The sequence below is a fragment of the Aulostomus chinensis genome, chromosome 23, assembly GCF_037954235.1.
Source record: "Aulostomus chinensis isolate RoL2024-O1b breed Wild chromosome 23, RoL_Achi_v1.0, whole genome shotgun sequence".
NCBI lineage: Eukaryota > Metazoa > Chordata > Actinopteri > Syngnathiformes > Aulostomidae > Aulostomus > Aulostomus chinensis.
In genome coordinates, this window is record NC_141342.1 from 12,551,342 (window position 1) to 12,577,727 (window position 26,386).

At 41.2% G+C, this 26,386-nt stretch overlaps 1 protein-coding gene across 6 annotated transcripts in view; it reads left to right on the forward strand.

Moving 5' to 3' along the window:
• LOC147239635 (alpha-tectorin-like) overlaps nt 1–25,672 on the forward strand; it is a 32,140-nt gene extending 6,468 nt beyond the window's left edge. For 4 of the 6 annotated variants that reach the window (XM_086194862.1, XM_086194861.1, XM_086194863.1 and 1 more), the window contains 34 exons: nt 566–675; nt 1,143–1,418; nt 1,537–1,632; nt 1,747–1,912; nt 2,863–2,978; nt 3,115–3,393; nt 3,516–3,611; nt 3,755–3,920; nt 5,861–5,976; nt 6,970–7,242; nt 7,355–7,450; nt 7,543–7,708; nt 8,363–8,478; nt 8,635–8,913; nt 9,024–9,119; nt 9,239–9,404; nt 9,725–10,125; nt 10,234–10,810; nt 10,898–11,481; nt 12,081–12,633; nt 12,716–13,314; nt 13,431–13,588; nt 13,720–14,120; nt 14,238–14,434; nt 14,680–15,075; nt 15,195–15,478; nt 15,597–15,874; nt 16,008–16,127; nt 17,394–17,578; nt 17,705–17,865; nt 18,347–18,595; nt 19,803–19,962; nt 20,069–20,174; nt 25,281–25,672. In XM_086194862.1, the coding sequence (XP_086050988.1) occupies nt 566–675; nt 1,143–1,418; nt 1,537–1,632; nt 1,747–1,912; nt 2,863–2,978; nt 3,115–3,393; nt 3,516–3,611; nt 3,755–3,920; nt 5,861–5,976; nt 6,970–7,242; nt 7,355–7,450; nt 7,543–7,708; nt 8,363–8,478; nt 8,635–8,913; nt 9,024–9,119; nt 9,239–9,404; nt 9,725–10,125; nt 10,234–10,810; nt 10,898–11,481; nt 12,081–12,633; nt 12,716–13,314; nt 13,431–13,588; nt 13,720–14,120; nt 14,238–14,434; nt 14,680–15,075; nt 15,195–15,478; nt 15,597–15,874; nt 16,008–16,127; nt 17,394–17,578; nt 17,705–17,865; nt 18,347–18,595; nt 19,803–19,962; nt 20,069–20,149 (7,997 nt within the window). In that variant the 3' untranslated portion in view covers nt 20,150–20,174; nt 25,281–25,672. Of the gene's footprint in view, nt 1–565; nt 680–1,142; nt 1,419–1,536; nt 1,633–1,746; nt 1,913–2,862; nt 2,979–3,114; nt 3,394–3,515; nt 3,612–3,754; nt 3,921–5,860; nt 5,977–6,969; nt 7,243–7,354; nt 7,451–7,542; nt 7,709–8,362; nt 8,479–8,634; nt 8,914–9,023; nt 9,120–9,238; nt 9,405–9,724; nt 10,126–10,233; nt 10,811–10,897; nt 11,482–12,080; nt 12,634–12,715; nt 13,315–13,430; nt 13,589–13,719; nt 14,121–14,237; nt 14,435–14,679; nt 15,076–15,194; nt 15,479–15,596; nt 15,875–16,007; nt 16,128–17,393; nt 17,579–17,704; nt 17,866–18,346; nt 18,596–19,802; nt 19,963–20,068; nt 20,175–25,280 lie in introns of those variants that run through there. The other 2 variants (XM_086194866.1, XM_086194865.1) reach the window with 2 other exon arrangements.
• The last annotated feature ends 714 nt before the right edge of the window (nt 25,673–26,386 follow it).

Consider the following 26,386-nt stretch of genomic DNA (forward strand, 5'->3'; position numbering starts at 1 on the left):
TTCTTGTCATCTGCCCTGTGGCATTTGTTGGCCTGTGCAAATACATGTGTTTCATTTTGAGTGACACACTTGCATTTGCCTCTTGTATTCATTAAAACTGCTGTAGATGAATACACCAATGAAGAACCCAGCAAACAGATGTATTGTATATGCCCTTTACATACCTCTGTGTGTGATGTCCGAGGCCGATATGAGGAAGCTACTGTAGTTTTATCTGTGGCACTTCAGAGTGTCTAATTTTTTCTGATGTGGTACTTGGTCAAAAAAGTTGGAGAAACACAGGTTTAGGATATTAATGTTAGGTGCTGTACTCTTGAATTACCAACTCTTGTGTTTTTCTATTCCCTCCTGCAAATTTATTTTTGAGGGTTTCTTTTTTTTTTTAATTACAAATCCCTATGCACAGTATGTATTCTGAATGAAATATTTATCATTGATTCATGATGTGTTTTTGATGAACTACATTAAAATAAACTTGATTAGAAGAATATAATTTCACAATACTAATCAAAGTCAGTATTGAATTGTCATATTTACTTAATTCTTGTGTGTATTTTATTTTCAGGACCCCTCTACGGAATTATTGGAGCATCAGGCTATCATGGGCTCTATTACGGTGCAATTGCCTTGAAACAGCCTTTTGCTTATTTTGGGAGATCATATAATGAAATATATGTATGTATGTAAATTTGGAATGCATTATTTTGACAAAGTACATGGTAGGCTTATTGAAGGAATACTGTATTGTGCATCCATCCATCCACTTATTCCTGTTAAGGGTCACGGGGGGATGGTACTCCAGCTTCCTCCCAGAAGCCCTCAGGTGAGAGGCAGGGTTCACCCTGGACAGGTCACCAGTCCATCACAGGGCCAACACATAGAGACAGACAACCATTCACACTCACAGCCACACCTACGGTCAATTTAGAGTATCAATCAGCCTCGTCCCCTCTTGATGTCTTTGGACTGTGGGAGGAAGCTGGAGTACCAGAGAGAACCCACACAGGAACAGGGAGAACATGGAGACTCCACACAGAAAGATCCCATGCCTGAGCTGGGACTCAAACCCGGAACCTTCTTGCTGTTAGGTGAAGTTATTTGATGTTTTTTTATTTCAGAATACTTGAATTTTTTTTTTTCAGGTTAACAATGGACATATAATTTTTGGTTCATCATGGTACTGGTCCTCGCCTCAAAAGTTCCCAGCACGTGGATCCAGAGACATCATAGCTCCATTCTGGACCTATTTTGACTACAGTGTCAGTGGTGTAGTTTTCTTCAACCAATACACCAGTGGCAGTGTTCTCCAACAAGCTACAAGTGACATTCAAGAGTACTTCCCAGAGTTGAACTTTACTGCCAGCTGGGTCTTTGTTGCAACATGGTATGTGGTACCATACTATCCAACCAATGAAACAGTAAGTCAGCTTGTTTGAAGAAGTGAAACGCATAAAAAAATGGATGTTTTATTTTCATACTGTGTCACGTATTACCATAGAAACATTACTGCTGTAAAACCATGACTGTTTCTGTCAGCTAACAACTGTGCAGGCAGTGTTGATCTCTGGTGGCCAGTACTCATTTGTACTGATGAACTATGGGACAATCGCTTCAACAAGTCAAACAGTTGAGGTGAGAGACATTAAAATATATACCACACTCAACAAAATACATGTTTTGCAGTATGTTGCCATGCCGTGTTTAAAAGTGAATGCATCTATTAATCTGTCTTACATGACTTTCCAGGCTGGTTATGACACAATTGGTTCCACCCACTACTTCTCAATCCCTGGATCATTCTCTGACACTGCAACAGGAAGTAACTCTACTTTCCGCTTGAGCAGCAATGTGAATGTACCTGGACGCTGGGCCTTCCAGATAAATGATGGACCACTCAGCTCCACTTATGATGGTATGTTAAGGACACCGAATGCACTGTGATGGTGTTTATCCTTTAGTATCTCTTGTCTTTGATATCACTGCTTGTTTTGGGCATAATGAATATATTTTTTTGTAGATATCACCTTATTTCCTGTCACCCCAAATGCAGAAAATAATTGGTCAAAATGTTTATATTTGCATGTTGTCCACTTAGACTCTGTCACGCACGTTCAGACTGACCATTGCAAACACTCAAATATAGTAGCAACAATGTGAAAACAAAAGGAAAAACACTGGAGATCAGAAAAAAATGTGATCTTCTGCTGAGCAGAAAAAAAATTATGTGCATAATAATGTGCGTAATAAATGTCTGTTACAACCATTTACTAGGTTCATTTTTGTCCTAGGTTCACTCAATAAGTTTGTTGAGAATCAGGTGTGTAGTTTATGCATCATGCTGCTGAAAGTTGCACAGATAGACAGATGCAGGTAAAAATATACCCTCCACAGCACAGGTAAAAAAAATCTATGAGTAACACAAGCAATTTGTTGTCTATAAGTTCAAATGTTATATGATACAGAAAAATTTTGGATATTAATGTTAGGGATCGTGGTCCAGCATGTAGATTTTGATAGGGGTTTTTCTCTTTAGTGGTTTCTTGCATTCGTTTTATGACCTTACTTTCTTTGTCTTTATGTTATTTGTGTCACATCTGTCGGCAAGCTCCTTTGTTGTTGTAGTTGGCCTTTTTTGGGGGGTCCTCCTGCATATTTCTACAGTTTGGGCCTTTACGTTTCAATTATTGTATATATTTGTGACTCCGTGCTCCAGCTGGGGCCCGAATACGGACTCTTCTTGCTTTGAGGCATCAGTGTTAACCACTGCACCACCATGCCTCCCTTGAACTAGGTCATGATTGAATTCCATTTCTACTTATTTGTTTATTTGTGTACTTACTTATTTTTGTTTTCTATTTTTAGAACCCCTCTATACAGTTATTGGTGCACCAACCTATCGCCCACTTGATGAATATTCAACTGCAATTGACCTGACACAGCCTTTTGGGGTTTTCGGACGATCATACAACAAAATATATGTATGTAAAGTTGTAATGTACTATTTTGACAAAATATGTGGTATATAATGATTTAGATGGAGAAGAGTGGCATTCTACACACTGTAAGAGAGAGATTTACAATGCAAAATATTTAGAACTGTTTATTTTTTTCAAGGTGAACGGCAATGGACATCTGACCTTTGTGTCACCTTTGTGGCACATGACCACACCTCACATGTTCCCAGCACACAGCTACAGAGACATCATCGCTCCATTCTGGACAGATTTAAACAACGCTTTGGGTGTAGTTTTCTACAACCAATACACCAGTGGCAGTGTTCTCCAACAAGCTACAAGTGACATTCAGGAGTACTTCCCAGAGTTGAACTTTACTGCCAGCTGGGTCTTTGTTGCCACATGGTATGTGGTGCTAGACAATCCAGCCAATGAAACAGTAAGTCATTTTATTTAGAATAGTGAAACACGTAAAATGTACATGTTTCTTTAATACAATGTTATTTCTATATTTCCAGAGAAACATTATATTCACTCTAAAATAAGGAATATTTGTTTCAGGAAACAACTGTGCAGGCAGTGTTGATCTCTGGTCTCCAGTTCTCATTTGTACTGATGAATTATGGAAAAATGGCTACAACAACTCACTCTGTTCAGGTAAGAGCCATTAAAACTGTATGCCGTGCATAACAAAATAAAGTTTTGGGGAATTGCAATGCATTGCATAAATCTGAATGAATGATGTACAAAGTCAAATAATTATCATAATAATCCTTACCACATCTGACATGACTTTCCAGGCTGGTTATGACACAATCGGTTCCACCCACTACTTCTCAATCCCTGGATCATTCTCTGACACTGCAACAGGAAGTAACTCTACTTTCCGCTTGAGCAGCAATGTGAATGTACCTGGACGCTGGGCCTTCCAGGTAGACAATGGATCACTAGGCCTCACATTCAATGGTATGTTAAGACCATGGCATACACTGTGATTATTACTTCTTTTATATCTCTGCTTGTCATTGATGGAATGAATGATATTATTCACAGGTATCAGCTAATTTCCTCACCATCCATACATCCATCCATTTTCTACCGCTTTTCATGTTAAGGGTCGCGTGGGGGGTGGAGTCTATCCCAGCAGCTTTCGGGCAAGAGACCAGGTTCACCCTGGACAGGTCACCAGTCCATCACAGGGCCAACACATAGAGACAAACAACCATTCACACTCACAGTCACACCTACGGTCAATTTAGAGTATCAATCAGCCTCGTCCCCTCTTGATGTCTTTGGACTGTGGGAGGAAGCTGGAGTACCAGAGAGAACCCACACAGGAACAGGGAGAACATGCAGACTCACAGAAAGATCCCGTGCCCGGGCCGGGGCTCAAACCCAGAATAATTTCCACACCCCAAAAGTAAAACGTAATGTGTTAAAATAGTGTTGATATTTGCATGTTGACAACTTAAACTGTGTCACAGTACAGACTTGCCATTGCGTACACTTGAATATTATAGCAAATATGAGAAAACGAAACAAAAATCACTGAATTTCAGATGAAAGTGAATTTCAGCTCGGTAAAGAAATTAAGATCATGCTAGCATAATCAGAAATAAAAAGAATTCCGTCAATGGTGGAAGAGCACTCAGTAGACTCATGTTTGTACTTTCAGGCAAATGTTCAAGATTTATGTGTAAGTGTTTGCACAATAAATATTTCTATGCCAAACTTTTAATAGTGTCATTCTTCCACCGAGTTTGGCTGGAATTAGCTGGGTAGTTTATTCCTAATCCTCCTGAAATTTTCACAGATTGGCAAATGAAGGTGAAAAAAATAACCTGTATGGCACAGGTGTCTTTACATAACATAAACAAATGGTTATCCATAGGTTCAATGTTTATCGAATACAAGGAGCTTAAGGACATTACCCACTTTTTCTCAATCCCTGGATCATTCTCTCAATCCCTGGATCATTCTCTCTATCCCTGGAAGGAAGTAACTCAGCTTTCTGTTCAAGCAGTAATGTCAGTGTACTTGGACGCTGCACCTTCCAGATAAATGATGGAAAACCAGGCTTCACTTCAGTGGTATGTTGAGACCACAGCATGTACTGTACTCATTACGTGTGACATCCTCAAGCTTGGGTCTTCCACCAAAGGCCTGGGAGTTTGAGGCTTCTGTGCAGTATCTTAGCTGTCCCTAGAACTGCGTTTTTCTGGACAGGGACCCCAGATGTTGTACTTGGAATCTGATATAGCCACCCTTCCATTTTGGGGGTCACAGCCCCCAATGCTCCGATGACTCCGCTGGCGCCACTGTTACCTTACTCTCCACATGTTCTCAAGCTCCTCTTTCAGGCCTTGGAATTGATACAGCTTCTTGTGTTCCTCCTTTTTGATGTTGCTGCCTCTTGGACTCACCACATCTATCACCACTACCTTCTTTTATTATTTGCCCATCAATACAATGTGTGGTTGGTTAGCCATCACCAGTTTGTCCAGTAAGTCCTATAGGGTCTTAGCTTTAATTCTACACCACTTGGGACTTCTAGCCCATATTCAGTGCAGATGTTCCTGTACACTATGCTAGCCACTTGGTTTTGGTGCACCATGTACTTGAAAAGACCACATACCACCTCGAAAACACAGCCATGTGCTGTCTCCACAAGTTTATTAGTCTGAGTCAATAGAGAACTTAATTTTTGTATTAATTTTTTTTTTTCAGTGCTGTCAAAGGTTAAATGTGTTTATTAGGCTGATGAAAACCACAAACCAGTATTACGTAAAATAGTTGATATTTATTGTAATAGTTTACTCAACTTTATTTTCAGGATGCATTATAGGTCAATTCAAAATTCTCCTTCTGTTAATCATTTTGATGTCTGTTTTTTGGTCTTCTTTTAGAACCCTTTTACCCAGTAATTGCAGAAACAAGCTATCGTGAACTCCATGGAATTTCTCTTCCAATTCCCTTGGGACAACCTTTTGTTTATTTTGGACGGTCATATAATGAGATATTTGTAAGTTAATTTATTTTGTTTTAAAGGTGCATTTTATAAACAGTCACTGCCTGCTCCAGCTTTAAAGGAGGCAGTACTGTACCCAATTCTGATGCACACCAAACACACTCAGAAACTAGAGAACCTGTAAAATGGAATCCTCAAGCCTATCCCAGTTAGGTCTCGAACTGAGAAAGTAAATATGTCAATACAACTGCAGTTAACAGTTATCAGTAAATAACAGTAAGTACTTCTTCAGGCAGCAGAATAAAGATGTGCTGAATTGAAGTAATACTGAAACTCCGAGCTAGTCCAAATAATACTGCTGATGATGTGTCACTATCCTCACAAGAAGTGTTGGTTCAAATTTATAGTTCAGCACCACATAGACGTGACTTCACCAATCCAAAAGAAACAAGGCGAGTTTGGTATCAGACTCCATGTTTGTCTCAGCCAAGAGTTTACTTACGTACTTACTTAGTTACTTTTTTGTATCGTTGCTTTTCTTAGCTTCCTTCGCAAAAGCTTGTACTCCCAGTGTGATGAAGGCTGTTTTCTGTGAGCTTTATCCATTGTGCTGACATTGGCAACATACAATAGCAATCTACTTAAGTACTCAGTAGCTCATAGCAGTGGCTCCTGCTGCCTGCAGCATATAAGAGACTAAACTCCCTATCGGGATCTTCTGTCAGAAGTTGTACGACAAGAAAGTACAGGCTGTACCTGATTGTTTAGTAGTCTGTACTTTCTACTGTGCCATATATGGACAACTTCAGTATGACACTGAAGCTGTTACTTCTGGACACTGTCGATTGGAATACAACTTTTTAAAAAATAAATTAGATTAAAATTTGTTTTAGTTTGCACAAATTGCCCCTTGTCATACATAGGAATATGTATGAAAAGTATGTGATCTGGATTCAAACTTTATTGCACCTATTGTGTGCTCAAATTAAAAACTTCGATATTTAAATACTTTGTTATAGGTAACACTGAGATTTGCTTTTTGCTCAGGTTGACAATGGACATCTCAGCTTTGATGCGCCATTGAACATGTCAACACCACAAAAGTTCCCAGCAAATGGATCCAAAGACATCATTGCTCCATTCTGGACAGATTTAAACAGCATACATGGTGTGATTTTCTACAACCAATACACCAGTGGCAGTGTTCTCCAACAAGCTACAAGTGACATTCAAGAGTACTTCCCAGAGTTGAACTTTACTGCCAGCTGGGTCTTTGTTGCAACATGGTATGTGGTACCAGACGATGAAACCACTGGAACAGTAAGTCAATTTGTATAAATGGTGAAACACATAAAACATTTAGGTTATCATACAGTGGTATTTTTGATATTGCTGTCTATTTTCACTCTAAAATCCGGAGTATTTCTTTCAGAAAACAACAGTGCAGGGGGTCTTGATTTCTGGTGGCCAGTACTCATTTGTACTGATGAACTACGGGACAATAGCCTCAACACCTTCCAATATTCAAGTAAGACCCATTTTGAATGCCATGATATGCAAATTTTTTTTTAAAAATGGATAATGATTTATTTTTTGTATCTGTCTTACATGACTTTCCAGGCTGGTTATGACACAATTGGTTCCACCCACTACTTCTCAATCCCTGGATCATTCTCTGACACTGCAACAGGAAGTAACTCTACTTTCCTCTTGAATAGCAATGTGAATGTACCTGGACGCTGGGCCTTCCAGATAAATGATGGATCATTAAGTTGTGCTTTCAATGGTATGTTGAGACCACAAGATGCTCTGTCTTTATTCATAGTTGACACTTCATTTGACAGTAACTCCACTCTTTTGATAGCTCTGCTTGTTTTTGACAGAATGAAAAATATGATATGTCTGTCAGATCATTTCCTGTCAACCTAAACCTTAAGAATTCATCTGTTGGAAAGATTTTGTTGTTTGCATGTTGACAATATGTTTCAGAATCTCAGAATACTGAACATTCTAAACAATGGAGAAAGCGTGAAAAGAGGGAAGAAAAAACAATGAACATCAGATAAAACATGATTTTGAGCTGGTTGAAAACATGCATTGCACTTGGAAATGCTTTTTTTGCAATTATGTGTTTGCTGCAAACATTTTTATTGGTTCATTCTTAGCCCAGCTTTCACTCGTCCATCAAAATTGGTGCAAATCAGCCTTGTAGTTTCCTCATAATCCTGTTAAAAGTTTTACAAACAGATACAGGTGAAAACAACCTCCCTGAAGGAGGTTATAATACTTTTAATAGTTCAAGTTCAACTGTGTTTATTGGTTCAAACATGGATGTCAAAGGTTACATACAGTGGACTGCTATGGATAACTCTGTTCATTTCCAGAATACTGCCAAAGGTCAAGATGGATGGTCATTCTATTTATTCTTTGTTGTTTTTAGAAAACTTCTACCCAATTAATGGTGAGACAAGCTCTCGATCAGATGATGGAAGCTCTCCTCCAGTTGCCCTGGAACAGCCTTTTGTTTATTTTGGACGGTCATATGATCAGATATATGTATGTAAAGTTGTGTTTTATTTTACAAATCCTTTAATGTGGAAGACTTGGAAGAGCATGTGTAATGAAAGAGAAGATTTTTAGTGTTCGTATTGTCTGCCAAATCACATGAAATGTAATATTTTAGTAACTGAATGTTGACAACAACTTTTCCAGGTCAACCACAATGGACATCTGACATTTGATGCATCATATTACCAGTACATACCTTACATGTTCCCAGCACATGAATCCAGAGACATCATTGCTCCATTCTGGACAGATTTAGACAACAGAGAAAATGGTGTGGTTTTCTTCAACCAATACACCAGTGGCTGTGTTCTCCAACAAGCTACAAGTGACATTCAAGAGTACTTCCCAGAGTTGACCTTCAATGCCAGCTGGGTCTTTATTGCAACATGGTATGAGGTGGCATACTTCCCTACCACTGGAACAGTAAGTCAACCTGGATTTTACAGTGAAATGCATAAAATGTTTTCATACAGGATTATTCCTATATTACTGTAGAAACATATTCACACTTAATCCCTGAGTATTTCTTTCAGCAAACAACTGTACAAGCAGTATTGATCTCTGGTGGCCAGTACTCATTTGTAGTGATGAACTATGGGACAATTGCCTCAACATATCACACTGTTCAGGTAAGAACCATTAAAGCTAATAAGCCAAACACAACAAATTAAAATTTTTTAGTGATTTTTCTATTCCTTGTGTAAGTAACCATCATAATTGAGTTTTTCTGTTTTTCTTTAACATCTAGGCTGGATATGACACAATTGGTTCCACCAACCATTTCTCAATCCCTGGATCATTCTCAGGTACTGCAACAGGAAGTAACTCTGCTTTCCGCTTGAATAGCAATGTCAATGTACCTGGACGCTGGGCCTTCCGGGTTGATGATGGGCCACTAGGCTGCACCTTCAATGGTATGTTACCCAGATAGCAGTCTCATTTGGGCCTCGTTTTGGCCACGTTTGGCACTTCTGGCTCTGATGTGGGCCAAATTTGGGCTGAACTTTAATGACATTAATTGTTATCTGGGGAAGACCACAGGATGAACCGTGATCTTTTTCGATACTTAATTTTACAGTCACTTCATTCCTTTGATATCGAAGTTTGTTGCTTCAATAATAAATTATTTTACATATGATTTTCACCAAATTAGGTCTCACACCAAAACTTAAAAGTTCATCTGTGAATGGCTTTAATGTTCACTTGGTGATTATTTGCTTTCATCCTTTTCAAGGTGAACCTGTGCAGCAGGGCGACTCATTCTGGAGTGACAGTTCCTGTGCACAGATGTGCACTTGCACATCAGCAGGCCTGCAGTGCCACAGTCAGCCCTGCTCATTTTCACAGATATGCCGTCCTGCTGCCTTTCAATTTTCCTGCCAGACGGTGCAGAGACAAACGTGCACCATAAGTGGTGATCCACACTACTATACCTTTGATGGCACTGTGTTTCACTTCCAGGGGACTTGCACATATGTTCTCTCAGAACAATGTGGTCTTGAGCTGCCCTATTTTAGAGTAGAGGGCACAAATGAGAACAGAGGCAGCACTCATGTCTCTTGGACACGACTGGTGAAAGTTCTTGTCAATGATGAATCAATTGAACTGGTCAAAGGACATCATGGAGAAGCAAAGGTCAGCAATAAAGAATCTTTTCTCTTTGTAATGTGATTAGAAATTTAATTCAATGTGATCAGAAATAGGCCTGTACTTCGACTGACATATTTGCTGCTGTGTTTGCAGGTCAATGGAAGCTTTGTGGCCACTCCACTCTCTCTTAGCAAAGGAACCATCCAGGTTTATGAGTCAGGTTTTTCTGTAGTTGTCAGTACTGACTTTGGCTTGGAGGTATCATATGATGCTAACCATTATGTCAGGATCAGTTTACCCTACACTTACCAGAATGCAACTTGTGGCCTGTGTGGAAACTTCAACAATCACCCTGAAGATGATTTTCTAACCCGGCACGGCGAGATTGTTACCTCTGATGTGGTTTTTGCCACCAGTTGGGAAGTATCAGGGGAGAATGATGGTGGTTGTGGGGTCCAGTGTGAAGGTCTGGATTGTGCCTCCTGCACTGCTGACCAGACAGCTTTGTACAGCAATGCTGACCATTGTGGAATACTTCAGAACAGCTCTGGAGCTTTTGCTGCTTGCCATTTGCAGCTTCCACCACAAAACTTTGTGGAGAATTGTGTGTATGACTTGTGTGTGGGAGGAGGGTACCAGCCCATTCTGTGCCAAGCTCTATATGTGTATGCACATCAGTGTCAACAGAAGGGTGTACAGCTCCCAAGCTGGAGGAGACAAGGCTTCTGTGGTACATCTGCTCGTCTTTCAAATGTATTTCAAATTATTTTTGTGAATTTAATGTGCATCATGTCAAAATGACCATTTTGTTTTTCAGAAATCTCCTGTCCTTCCAACAGCCACTATGAACCTCAAGGCTCTGGATGTCCAGCTACCTGTGTGAATCCCAATTCCACCCACAACTGCCCTCTTCCTTCCCAAGAGAGTTGTGTCTGTGATTCAGGGTACATCCTTAGTGCTGGGGTCTGCGTTCCTCATGCTGAATGTGGCTGTAGCTTTGAGGGGCGCTACTATCTTTCAGGAGAAACTGTAATACCAGACCAGGACTGTGGGAGACGTTGTACCTGCAGTTCTGGTTCCATGACCTGCCATCGCTATGGTTGTGGCCCTCTTGAATCATGCAGTGTGGAAGAGGGACAAAGAGGATGCAGACCAAACAGCTATGAAACATGCTGGATAAGGGGCCCAGGATATTATCATACTTTTGATGGTGTGACATACCACTACCCTGGGGCATGTCGATTGACCCTTGCCAAAGTGATGGGATTGTCAAGCCACCCCCACTTCATGGTGGCAGCAGAGAAAGTACCCAGAGGCCACCAGGGCTTTTCCAGGGTGCTGAAGTTTGAGGCAGAAGGCACACATGTCTCCATTGAGATGACCGGTACCAGCAAAGTTAAGGTAAGGACCTAGATTACCTTCAAAGGAAGATCATTTGAAAAGTTTTCACACATTGTTTTGGTTGGGCCTGAATCAGTTGCTGAGTTTCTGACTTTGGAGCCTTCCTCTCTTTTTTTCGCTTTCATTTCTTACAGAAAAAATTTGAAACAAACAAAAAATGTTTGGTTCTAACCATGTCAGAACTTTTTGTTATGAGTGCAAGAAAAAGCATATTGTTTAAAAAGAAGGGTGTTTTCTGGATTCGTGCAAATGTTTTAGTTTGTTACTCCCTTTTAGTAGCTCCAGTATTATGTGATCTGAACACAGTTTGTATTTGAATTTGTGTTATGTTTATGTCACAATATCACCACATCAGAGTTTGCTTGTTACAAGAGCAAGAGCATCTCTTAAACAAGATTTTGACAGGTTTTTTTTGGTCCACGGCCAAGTACAAAGGCTGGTTTCACAGCCACCAAAATAAACCACATTAAAGAGGTAAAGTAGACCATCCTGAATGAGCCCAACTGAAAGAAAAATACCAGGAAAATTTGTACTAAAAATGATTATCAATATTCGTAAATGAACTAGAACATATGTAATTGACTTGATGTCCTCTTTAGGTTGATGGTCAGCTCATCAGACCACCATACAGCTCTGCATCCAACAGAATCCACATCTACCACAGCAGCATTCACAGTATCATCCTCCGCACCTCCTTCGGTGTCACTGTACAGACAGTCTGGCCCCACTTTGTGCGTGTCACTGCACCTGGTATCTACAATGGTTCCATTGGTGGGCTCTGTGGTAACTACAACACTGATCCAAACGATGACTTCCAAACACCCAGTGGCATCCTGGTGGACGGCGCTCAAGTTTTTGGAGACAGTTGGAGAGATGGTTCATTGGCGGCACATTGTGTGGAGACTGTGAGCCAAAATTCCACAACAAATTACAATTCTAGTGAGTACTGTGGTATTCTTGATGCACTGGATGGGCCATTTGACCGATGTTGGGCCATGGAGGACCCACAACAGCATGTGGAGGCATGTGATGAGATCATTAGGGCTTCAGCAGATCCAGAATCATCGCTATGTAAGGTCCTGCGAGATTATGCACTGATGTGCCAGATAAGAGGCAGTACCATGGGACACTGGAGGAATGTAACTGGGTGTGGTAAGCACTTTCCTTCTATTCAGTTGAGATTAGTTTGATACTATTCACTGTCTTACCTGAGGAACAATTGATCTTTCTTCAGAGCAAAGCTGTCCCCCAAACAGCCATTATGAAATCTGTGGCAGCTCCTGTCCGTCCACCTGCCCCAGCCTTTCCTTCCCCTTCTCCTGTGGCACTTTGTGCCAGGAAGGCTGCCAATGTGATGATGGTTTTGTTCTCAATGGTGATCAGTGTGTACCACCAACAGCCTGTGGCTGCTATCACCAAGGACGCTATCGACAAGGGGGTGAACAATTTTGGGATGGTGAGGAATGTCAGAGCTTCTGTACCTGTGAGGGTACAACTGGGGCAGTCCACTGTGTCCAAAAGTCCTGTGGTCCACAGGAGTCCTGCCGTGTGGTGGAGGATGAGTTCGGCTGCCATCCAAACCCTCATGGCTCCTGCTCAGCTTCTGGTGACCCTCACTACCTCACCTTTGATGGCAAAGCCTATGACTTTCAGGGAACATGTCGCTACATTCTGGCAGCCCCCTGCAACACCACTGATGGGCTCCAACAGTTTTCTGTTGAAGCAAAGAATGAAGCATGGCACGGGTCAGCAGTTTCAATCACAGCTGAAGTCTTCGTGAATGTGTGGGGCTATCAAGTGCATATGTCCAGGGAGAGAAATGGTGTGGTACAAGTGAGTACTTTTGGAGCAGACTTTCTTTATCAGATGTAATTCATGGTAAACATTTAATCTAATAAGCACAACAACTTCATCAGTTTACCACTATAATTTAATTTTTTTCCATTTAGGTAAATGGGGTGAACAAAAACACACCCATTGTCTTAGGGGGAGGTCTTGTGTCAATCTATGCCAGTGGTTCTCACACATTTGTCAGTGCTGATTTTGGCCTGGTTGTCAAATATGATGGATGGAGTACAGTGTCCATCTCTGTGCCTTCAAATTACAGGTATATTCCAATCACCCCAAGTCATAAAGCAATATTTTAACATCATAACTGAACGTGTTTTACTCAATCAATAACAACCACTCATCTGATTGACTTTATTGTCACTTTGTTTTAAATATGATCATCCACAGTGGACAAATGTGTGGTCTTTGCGGAAACTTCAACGGAAATCCAAATGATGAGTACCAGACTCCATCAGGAATGACAGTCACCAGTCCATCTGACTTTGGGACAGCTTGGAAAGTGGCGGGCAATTACACCTGCAGTGCTGGATGTGGTTCCTCCTGTCCACAATGTATAGATGAGCTACCTGCTCAAGCCCAGTGTGAAGTGATTCAGGGAGCTGATGGCCCCCTCAGCTTCTGCCATGAGCAGGTGGACCCATCGCCATATTTCAACGACTGTGTGTTTGATGTGTGTGTCGCTGAAAATGGAGGCCAGGATCTTCTGTGCAGGGCAGTTGAGGCATATGTCAGTGCCTGTCAGTCTGCTAATGTCCAAATCTATCCTTGGAGACAGAACACCACCTGCAGTGAGTGAACCAATGTGTTCATCAGTTGGTATACAAATATATCTAACAGCTATCAGAAAAGAGCGAATCAACATCATCAACCCTCAACATCCATCATTTGTCCCCACAATTATTTAGGACTTGACTGTCCAGAAAACAGCCATTATGAGCTGTGTGGCACCGACTGCGGACACACCTGTGCCAGCAGTGTTGATGCCACCTGTGAGCAGGTTTGCTCAGAAGGATGTTTCTGTGATGAAGGTTTTCTTAGGAGTGGAACCAGGTGTGTCCCTGTGGAAAGGTGTGGCTGCCAATTTGATGGCTTTTACTATGATGTAAGTTGAATCCCTGTAGAGACATTTCTTTTCTTTGTAATTGTCCATACCGTAAAAATGAATAAGTATTAACTAGTACTAGATGTAATTCAAATTAACTTGATTCGACATATTTGGTTTTCAAAAATTATGGAATGGAATAATGTCATGATACTGGCCTCCTGTCTCTTCAGTTGCATTTTTGTTCTACTTATGAATCAGATGCAGGAATTAATTATTTTTAATACCTCTATCAACTGCTACAGGCTGGTGAATCATTCTGGACTGATGGGTGTTCTCAGCAATGTGAATGCCATGCTCCCAATGACCTGCGCTGTTCTCCTGCATCTTGCTCCCCTGCACAAGAGTGCACCATCAAAAATGGCCAGCTGGGTTGTTTTGGCACTATGTCTACTTGCACTGTTTGGGGGGACCCACATTACGTCAGCTTCGATGGGGCACTGGCTCATTTCCAGGGCACATGCTCTTACATCGTCACAGAGAGTGTGAGCCATGGCACCAACGAAACCCAGTTTCAGGTTGTAGCAACTAACAATCACCGTGGCAACAACCGTGTGTCATTTGTATCAGCAGTAGATATATACCTCTCTAATGAGCTAGAAAATACACACATCTGGATTGGACCTAACAAAGTAGTAAAGGTACAGTCAACTCTTCATGTACTTCATTGTATGCTACTTCTGATATTTGTTTGATGTAAAAAGGCTTATAATGCGACCCCCCCCCCCCCCCCCCCATATTGTCTCCTTCATCCTCCCAGGTAAATGACACCAAGGTGTCTCCTCCCACCACTGCAGGAACCTTAGCTCAGGTGCTAAGGCAGGGAAGCTACATTGTGGTTGATGCCATTGACATTGTAGTCCAGTTTGATGGTCAGAGTACTTTGCTGGTCAAAATTGGCCAAAACCATGAAAACAGAGTGACCGGGATGTGTGGTAACTTCAACAGTGACCCCACAGATGACAAAGTCCTGCCCAATGGAACATTGGCACAAGATGACAATGAGTTTGGAGACAGCTGGAAGGCACCCACAAGTCTACCAGGGTGAGCTGCCAAGTCACTACAGAAAGAATACGGTCTTGTTTGGTTTCACTACTCCATACATTATGTACACTACATTTTCTACTCTCCCATTTCAAGTAATGTGTGATGTCTCATCTAGATGCGGATCCACTGATGATAGGACAGGTGATGGATCAAACAATTGTCCCCTCCTGGAACAATACTCAGAGCTCTGTGGCGTCATCACCAACTCGAGTGGCCCATTCAGTTCTTGTCACCAGCACACCGACCCCCAGCTATTTTTCACTTCCTGTGTCTATGATCTCTGCCTTTACTCTTTGGCCAATGGCATGCTTTGCTCCGCTGTCTCAGCCTATGAGAGCACCTGCTCTGGTTTAGGGTTGAACATTCCAGAGTGGCGCTCTGCTCTGCAATGTGGTATGTTTGCTCTCATCTTAAGAGAACCGAGATAACACAGAACAATAAATCTTTAGTCTAATCAGCTTAAGGTTGCTCTACTTCGTTTTATATTCATCGCTCATCATCTCATGTTTTCACCACAATTCAACAGCTGAGTCAGACCCCTGTGAACACCTGGACTGCACAGAATATGAGTGGTGTGGTGAGAAGCATGGAGTTTATGGCTGCTTCTGTGATGAGCGCCACCATCAGACCAACAATGAGAGCTACGGTGAGGGAAGTTGTTTCTCCAATTATACAAATGCAAAATTGTAATCAGGGATCAGTTGCAAAAAATTCTTTTCAATTTTCGTGGAACACAGTCAAGCGTAAAGCAAGAAATCTGTTTCTCTGATTGATTTTGGTCCCAATTTTAGTCCGTAGAGTAAACACAGCTCTTGCTGTTTATGCCATTGAAGGGAAGCTGCTGGTCAGATAGAGCTGCCATGTCTACTGCCACAAAGAAACACAGCTCACCCCAAAAGCCTTCTAACAAGTCTACTCAACAGAGCAGCAGAGGTCCCTCAAGTAATAAACTGCTGAATTCACTGATTGGATTTGACTATTCAAGAGAGCGGTGTTCTCAATAATATACATTTTTGGATGAACTTATCGTTATTAATGCCTATATTTGGAAACTTGACTTTAAATTAAAGATTGAGCAATATTCCTTTAACAGGCTGCGTGAGTCTCCATGGACATCAATCACTTTTGGACAGCATCACACTCTATAGATACCTGCTCGTCTAAGCTGGTGAGGAGTCGTGCAAAAACATCATTAGTATTGAGAAAATCCTCCAGGGCCATTCGTTGCTCTTCATTTAAAGATTAAATGTCCAGGTCTTCAGTGGCCCCAGTGTTTTAAAGGTTGCTGGCTCTTCACACTCTCAAGACAATGAAAACATTCTCTGTGAGCTGTTCTCCGGACACAACATTGCAACATTTCGCCTGGCCTACCAGGTTATCGTCCACTCTCACTCAATTACCCTGGACCAAACTCAGTTCATTTTGGGGGCACTGACCGAACCTGTGGTCCCAATTCATGGTCGATCAGTGTCATCTTTCTGTCCCTGAGAGCACATCTGTGTGAGAGAATAAAGTAAATGATAGACAAAGAGCAATAGACCACAAGAAGTCACCGGTGCAACATGGTGAACCCCAACACACAGGACAACAGTGAACCAAAATGTTGTCATGTGTCTTTGTAATTTTTAAAATCTGACAACAGCAATGCTCACTGCAAGTATTTGTAATGTGAGTTATTATATTTTCTTGTTAGAAAGTTTTTTTTTAAATAAATAAAAAGTACCGATACCATCACTGATTTGATCCTGTTTTGCTGTTATCTTTCTGCGATAACAGCGGCCAACTGCTGCTGGAGACAACTACGATGAGAATGATCATCACAGATTCCTTAAAACACACTGCAGTTGAGGGATATTTTTGAATTGGGTGAAAACTTCCCTCTGGGTTCTAAAGAATTTCAGTTTCTCTCTAGACTCATTCATCTCATGTGAGGGCAGTTCCGGCACCATATCTGTGTCCCGCTGCCAGCTGTTTGAGGCAGGCTTCCCCTCCAGCTCTCTCCATCTCCAGGACGAGTCCTGCAATGGCACCCTCCAGGATGGACGCCTGGTGTTCCACTTTAACAATAACAGCCAGCTATGTGGGACAATTCTACTGGTATAGTCCATAGAGAACCATGTTATCAAGTCTGGATGAAATTGTTCAGATCATTTTTTTAAGACCATCTGATTTTTCAATGTGATCATTTATTTTGAATTAACTATTTAATTATTCTCATTTAAGAGCAATGGAACTCATTTCATGTATAAGAACACCATCCAGAGTGATGAGGACACCCATGACGAGCTGATCAACCACCAGAGAAGCATCCACTTGAGTTTCTCCTGTGAATACTCTCTGACTAAGGCCAAGTCCGAAGCTTTGGACATCAACTCTGTGGAGAGGTGACTCAGTATCTCCTGAATGTTTCATTGGCTTCTGTTGCTGAATAAAACAATATTGCAGAGTATATTTTTAGCTCAAAAAAATCCTACAAACTACCTCGCATGTAAGAATTAAATTGCCCCTGATATTCAAACCAGTGTTAAGTACCTGCTTATTATATTGCACAATTTCACTAATAAACATCCAGTTGTAACCAACAATATGATGACAAATTCAACGAAGTCTGTACCTTTTCTGTCATTTGAAGATTGAGTAAATTCCAGAGAAAAATATTTACTTCAGGGAACATGGACAAAATAAATGTCCTTGTTCTCATCAGAAACTCTCTGTTGAGGGTAGGATAGTTTATTCCATTTTTTTTCTCATGTCACTTTAGGGGCTCTGTTGCTGGGGCTTGAAGAGTCAAATTTGAAACCTACATTTGGTCTCATGGTTATTGTGTCTTTCATGGTAAGTTGCAATCTGTTTGTTTGTCTGTAGCGTGGTGAAGAAGCACCTTCCATCAGGCCAAGGACAGTATAACATCAGAATGATGCCCTATCAGGACAGTGGCTTCAACTCACCCCTCACCAGTATCAGTAGAGGAATGGCATTGGACCAGAGGTTGTATATTAAGGTGTGGACAAAAGGAGTTGATGAACCAGGGAGCTTAACAGTTCTGGACTCTTGCTGGGCCACGCCTGTCAACATCGCCAACCACCCTCTACGCCGGGAACTCATCTCTGAAGGGTAAAGGAGCTCTTACAGTTTCTGTTGGCTGACTAACCTCTTCCTCCCAGGGATGTCCTGATCCAATCACATGATTGGAAATCAGGGCCAATCAGGCCATTTTAATCTGATCGGAATCAGGAAGAAAAGAGGAAGTGCAAAAACACTGGCAAAAGGAACAGCAGCTCAGTTCTAAGTAACAAAACATCAACATTGACTGTCACGTGTCAGAAACTCACGCAATTTACAGCAGGTGGGTGAGTAGCAGTAGCTCGTTCTGCAATATGAAGGTCATGTGAAGCTGATGCATCAAGGCAGCAAAACTGTCTACCGTTTGGAAATATTTTAGATTGGAGAGTGAAAACAGTGCAACAAGCATGTGTAATGTCTGCAAATTTGGCATTTATAGGAAAGAAGTGCATTCAACACTATGAATTTGACACAACACAATAACACAATAACCAGTACTCCAAGGTCACTGAGACAGCGGAGGCAAGCAACACAAAAAGAGGCTTTGAAAAATAAAGAGAAATTGCAAGAGGACAGTAAAAAGGTCAAAAGACTTGGAGCTGAGACGGCTGAATTCTTCATGTGGAATGAGAAATGTGAGATTTCACCTTCCTCTTGAACATTTGAAGCCATGATTGGACATGGCCTCCCCACGACTTTACAACCAGTTTCGTAACCACCTTCAAGCCCTTCCTTCCTGGAGCGCTTCCTTTAACCGGTGTCATTGCTTAGCCTCACTGCACAATTGGTCCATCCCAGTTCTGATTAAGACAGTGCGACCCTGCATATCCAGCACTTAGAGAGAGATACCATAGAACAGAGCAGGTGCAAAAGGGGAAGCTGAATAGTTGAGGAGTAGACTATCGACAATGCAACGCATTTAAAGGGATTTGTTAACATGGTTACTTTGTGCTGCATCACAAGCTTTAAATACATTTCATTTAGTTTACTCTGTTAAAACCAGTTCTGCATTGACTCCACTTGTGCCCGGCGTTTCATAATTGTGACTGTTATTTAGACTGAATTAAAAAAAACCTTAAGGGACAACGTGGATATGGGCTTTTATCACCCTTTTCTTAAAGCTTTACTGAAGTATTGGATAAGGACTCCAATTGGGACACCCATTATTATTTCCTCTTTCTCTCATAATGTAATCCTCTGACTTCATGATCATCTGCCTGCTAACCCTTTGTGTCCTACCATCTCCTCGGTCTTACAGGTGTGCAAACCCTAAAGACGGCTCAGTAGAGATGATCCAGAATGGCATCTCCACCACGGCACGTTTCTCTTTCAAGTTGCTCACCTTCCCCAAATATTCATCCATCTACCTGCACTGCTCTGTCCACCATTGTCTTTCAAGCCACAACAACTGCAGCCCTGTAAGTACAGTACCACTCTGTGTGTGTAGTGAGATGACATAGATCACCACCAAAAGCATCACCACCAAAAGCATCAGCACAAACCTGTGGTGTTGTTTCTTGGTAGCAATGCCACCCAGGCTCCCACGGCAGACGTCGGAGGGCTGTATCATACCATGACTCTGCAGCCTTGTCACAAGAGCCATAAGCCCTGATGCTACATAGCCCTGGAGGTGAAGCTCCCTCATGTTTTCATTGCTTTAACACTCTTTTTGATGCAAATCTGATCAATTTATTTCATACCTTAGGACCCTTGAGCTCACTGGAGACCCTGCTGGGCAGTTTGGTTATAGCCTAAACTCTCATTTAAGGAAATCAAAGCTGATTCATAATAAGTGTGTGTAGACACACCCTGCCAGAGTACTTTTACTATCAGTAACTAAAACAGTAAAAATGTGATCGATCTAAGTTTATTCTTATCTTCAAGACAATAAATTATACTTCCGTGCCTGCTTATATTTATAAGATCAAAGGCTGGAGCCTATCCCAGCTGACATTACATGAGAGGCGGGGTTCACCCTGGACGGGTCGCCAGTCCCTCGCAGGGCCATCAGGAGCATTTAGGGGTTCAGTATCTTGCTCAAGGATACTTGGACACTGGGGGAAGTGAAGATCGAACCAGCGACCCTTCGGTTACTGGACTTCCACTCTACCTCTGTCTCATGCTGCCCCCTCCCTCTTAATCATGGATCTAAAATCAGTACTGGACTTGTTACCGATTCTTTCTCATATTTTGTGAATGTATTCTTGCTATTTATTAATTTATCAAGATGTAAATACCTTATTTTGACATATGAATGTATCTTAAGTTATATGGTCATATACATCGGGGATCAGATGATAAAGATGATGATGAGGAGGATGGGTTGGTGGGACTGCTGACCTCTCTTAAATTTTCCATTTCACCTGCTCCAGTTAGTTTGTTCTTGTTTTTTCCATACAGTTTTATGTTGTTGGGCCTGATAAACTCTTGCAAAATACCAAGTCAATGGCTTCTTATAAAAGTAGCATCACGACTCAAAAAGGCAATATAATAGACATTTTAACGCTAAAAGTTTTGCGGGGGATTTCATTGTTTTGCTTAAGACTGCATAGTTTCAGATCACGAAAAACTAGAATGTCAGATGGAAACTTTTCTGTTCCTATGTAGAAGTCTGGTCGGAAGTTGAGGTAGTTTTCTTTTTCAACATTAGAGGGCAGTATAAGATCAAATATACCAATATCTCAAAACGCTCAATGAGGAAGTACAGTGCTCATTACAGTTCATCCTCAAACCTTTTGCAATCATTTTTTCTTTAACATTAAATCAGTATTACATTCATAACACTCTAATTGTGAGATTGAAGAGGTTTATGTGTCAATGCGAATCTGACTGTGTGTTCCTCAGTCTCTTGTGAAATGAAAACCATCCATCCTCAGTTCTGACCCTCTCTTTGTGCTCCTGGTTAGTTTATCTGTTGATTATGCCAGATATCTGGCAGACACCGTATTTTTAACTCCAAAATCACTTTCTTTTCTCTTTCACTAATTCACTCCTCATACAGCCACAACAAAATGACTAGTTTCAACATCAAATTTCATAAAGTCCAAACGATGGTTCAAAAATGTGATGGTTTCGCTGCAAAAAGTAGAAAGAGTTTGCCTCTTTCGTTGAGCTGCTACTTTCTAGAAGCGACGTTGACTCTGCGACGTCAATTTCCGCGATGCCACGTGGCGCGTCAGCGCTTCGTGCGTGCATTCATGTGAAATCAGTGGGGAAAGTCAAGTTGTGCTGTATACAACCTTACGGGTAGTAAGAGAATGCACTCAGCCTTTTGTACAAGCAGCATTGCAGTTGGTTACATCAGTTGTTTAACAGAATAACTGTTTTAAATGAGTTACCGTTTAAAAACCAACTATGCATTTATTTTTACAGCAGGGGCCTTTTTTTTTAAAACAAATATTCTCTTATTTCTTAGGTCTATAAATTGCAACAAATAGTCATGTTTGTCCCAAATTGGAAATTTTGCAAGTTAAAGCAAGCAACTCCAAGGAAAATAAAGCAAAATAGGTCCTCACAACTTGGTCTACGCTGAGATTAACACCACTTAAGACAGGATGGCTCTCATCTAACATGAAAGAAGCTGTCGGTGATACCAGAGGTCAGGTTTCTCTCTTTTATGCTGAACCTCCTTTGTTGGTCCGAAATGTGGAGCTGAACGCAGCTGCTATATCCCGTGTCTTAAAGATAGAGGTGAAATTCATCATGTCCTCAACAGTGTGAGACCTACTGCAGACAAAACAACACTTAGCGCACACCCACAACTTGTCGTTTGTCAGAGAGGTTATGGAACAGTAGATGACTTCAAAGAGAGACAGTATGTCCAAGACCACATGGTCCAAAACAACAGCTGGCCAGTCTGCTGCATACATCTTCAGATCATTTTTCTTAGGTTTCATGTTTGTTGGCTTAAAACAAAAATTAGGATTTATTTATGAATCAGTTGTACGTGTCCAAAACACCACACGTTCTATCAGAAGAAACAACAGCCTCTATGTCTCTGAGCAGTAGCCGTTGTCGGTCCGTTCTGTTTAATGGATTAGCTCCTTTAACAATGTACCATTGGAAGGTTAATCCAGTGGATTACGTGACATTTGTAAAGCTTTCACAGTCAACGTGTGAACATGAATGTCAGAGCGAAATGAAAGCTCACTCTCAGGGAATAAACATAAAATGCACTGGGACAGATATCTATCCTCAACAGGGAATTAGGGCCTAAAAGAATAAAAGGTAGGCTCAAGATTTTTTTTTTAAACTATTATTCAATTTGAGAAAAAGAAGGCCGTCCAGAATACAGAGGAAAGCAGTCTGAAAATCTTGATGCGTTCACTGACAGAAACAACAGACAGGCTATAAAACACCATTTCAGAAACCTTCTTATTGGAACCCAAATAGCTGAGAGGTAGGAGTTTATCTCTGTTCTGTATCTATGTACTCAGTTTGATGTACTATTTGTTCTACATACGAACTTCTGAAAGAAAACAAAATACAAAAAGTCAGGCATTTTACAATATTCCAAACTTCCTACCCATCATTTTGCTAACAAGTTGATGTTAAGATTTCTAAGTTAGGGTAAATGAGAAAATGTCTGGTTTGTTGTGTTTTGCTTCCTTCAGCAAGCAGATAGAGCAAACAGAACATTACATGGATCTAAAAGGATATAATGGGATGTGAAGCTGAGTCTCTCATTTAAGTGCTACTCTGTAACAACTCAGCCCTTGACATCTGCTTGGAAAGCAGTGCTGAATTAGTCAAATTAGTACGTACAACCATCCCAAACCACACATGTACAGAAATCACCAAATAAATCCACTAATACTGAGAAAACTACTGCACCAACTTCACAACACCCTCTCCGACTGTTTGGGAAACTGCGGGAAACAAGGGTATGCTCGAATCTTCCACCTGTAATTTTCTTATAATACACTAATCTGTGGTTTAATACTAATTTTCTAGTTCCTGATGCTTCACAGATTTTGTCCCACCTTCTCCAACCCACATCAAACGTTTGCCAATGTATCTCTCTCTCTAAAGAGTTCCAAAGAGTTTATCATCTGCATCATCCAGGTCTCTTTTCAAGACGAGGAACGTCTACCGAGCTCAAGTTTCGAGCTCAGACCTCAAGACATCTTGTACACTTCACCAAAATATCGGTGAAGATGAAGCCCCCAGTTTAGCAGGGCAAACGGGAAGTAGAAGGTGGTGGATGTGGGAGGAAGGAAACGTGAGTGACAGCTTGTTGACTTTTACAAGATGCTGAAAGCTTAGCTGGCTGAAATGGATTCCCTCATAAAGTCCCCGGTGTGGTGCGCTGAAGGGGTCAGCCATGATCCCATCTGATGTTCGACCTCAGCTTTTCCACAGATATTGTCAGCACCAGTGACCCTACGCACTGTAGCCCGGAGCGTAATTACATGTGAACCTGAGTCTGTTTGTGCAATATTTCCAGGCCCCCCCCCCACACACACACACTTTTCAGGGGAAGGGGAAGGGTGGGGTGTATTTTGTGGTGTGAAAAAGATGCATATGAAGTGACAACTTACTACCCAAGGAGAGAATGTGATCACCAGAGTTGGTTTGAGTTTGGGATGGATTTCAATGGATTTTGGTGGGATGAAGAATCGATTGGATTTTGGACTGGAACCAGATCTGGATCCGATGAGGACACATCTTTTCCACTGCAATTTTGCCCCCAAATACCATCTTCAGCTTGATGCAGTGATATTAAGGGTCTGTTATGAGGGCTTTGGAATGACAAGGTACTTTTGAACTTGTGCATTTTATCCTTATCAGGGGCTGACACTGCATGCATAAGATTGAATAAAAACACCTGAGGGAACATGACGCAGTGGGTCAAGTTAATTTTGATAAATGTTCACGAAAAGAACTGTTTGGTGTTTGATGTTAAAATCCAGCATTGGTCTCGTGTCAGTCTGATTGTCATTTTCAACTATAATTTAATGCCAGGTCCAACGTTAAATGTATATTGATATAAACTGGGATAAATGAAGGAATTATATTCTAAATATTAATAAGGGGGCGGCATGGCTCAGAGGTAGAGTGGCCGTCCAGCAACCGAAGGGTTGCTGGTTCGATCCTTTGGAAGGGTTTATGTGAGTTAATAATGATAACAGCAATGATAACACCAACAATAAGTAACAGTGTGACTAAAACTAGGTTAATTTTAACTAAATCTGAGTCATTATATATTTTTTAAGTAATTTCAACCTTTTTTCAGCAATGGAGGAACACGTGAGACTGAGGAGTGGAAGGAGAGGTTTGGGCTACAATGCATTCTACAGGCTCATTTAAGTTAAGTACACGCTGGGTTATTTAAGTGAGAGCCTGTTACATAATGACAGACGTTAACAATGACATTTACAGGCTTATTAATCGTGAAGATAAGCGGTTTATATCAATGTAGCATATCTGCTATGTGAAGTTAGGTTGGGAGAATCATCTGGCGTTGGTAGCAAACATGGTGGCCATGATTTGAGTTGGTCCAACTCTCTCTACATACAACTCTGGTTCAGGGTGAACCCCGCCTCTCGCCCAATGTCAGCTGGGATAGCCCCCCCGTGACCCTTAATGGATAAGCGGTATAGAAAATGAATAGATGGATAGGTATCAATAAAGGGTTAAACTCACCTCCCAATTCCAGCCAGCATAAATTGAAATTCATATATTATGTTACATATTAATATGTTTTTCATCCTCTTCCTTATTTTTCTCCCAACAGTTCTTTTTGTTTTGATGGGAGCTCTCTAAGAGGAAGACATATCCGGCCATCTACTGTTTCTGTTGAGTGTAATTACATTTCCCTGGTGAATTCTACACTCCTGAGAAGGCTGCACAGTCATGGGGCCGGAGCTGCAATTCTAGAAGTCATGAAATTGACTCAGCAAATCATGTGTGAAGAATCTGTGCTTTGGCAAAGTGAAATAAATGTACCGTGACTTTGATGCATGCTGGGTTTTTTGTGGAGTTACTGTGACATTTTTATGGCCCTAAAAATTACATCTTACGTGCATGAAATCTATGTGTCTTTTTTTTTTCGTGGTTCTTTTCCTCTGGTATTATCTTTATTGTCTGATGTCCAATTAAAAGTGAAACAACACTACGGCAAATTTGATGTCTGTAAGTCCCAATGGGGCTATAATAACCATTATACTGTCTCTTCTTATACTTTAAAAACATTAAAATTGTTACAATGAAATGTCATATTCATGAATTATGTTCTCACTGACATGCTGTTCTATTCAACCTTCCATTTGAAATATTAGATCACATGTTCACCAGACGGCTTCCCCCTGAAAAGCCACGTTTCTGTCTGCGGTAAGAAATATTTGACTTAAAATTTACATTGTATCCCCTGATGAGTTGTCGCGCACGCTCCGTAAAACCTGTTCATGCTTCGTGGTGAGTACAGTATGGCTTGTGGCTGCAGGATAAACGCGTGATATTGATTTGACGTGTCTCCTGGTTTCCCCTCTGGCAAATGTCTGTAGCGAATATCAAGGGCCTCTTTAATGACCGTGAAGAGCATGTGAAGCTAGCGCAACGTTAGCTTAGCATTTAGACCCCAAACTGAGGAATGTTCTGTTCCAAGCCAAACAAATATGGCTGAAAATCTACCTCCCGAGTTTAAAAGCACTCTCTGAACCCCCAGGCTATGTCTGAAGCCCGAGCCTCTGGCCTCCTCTATTCTGTGTGCATGCTATACGTTAATGTGTTATAGCCCTGCATTGATTTATGTCTTAATTGTTTTATTAGTATTTTTTGATGCAGGTTTTAATTTTTTTATTCAGCATCATAGCCAAGGCTATAAATAAGCTAAATTATAGC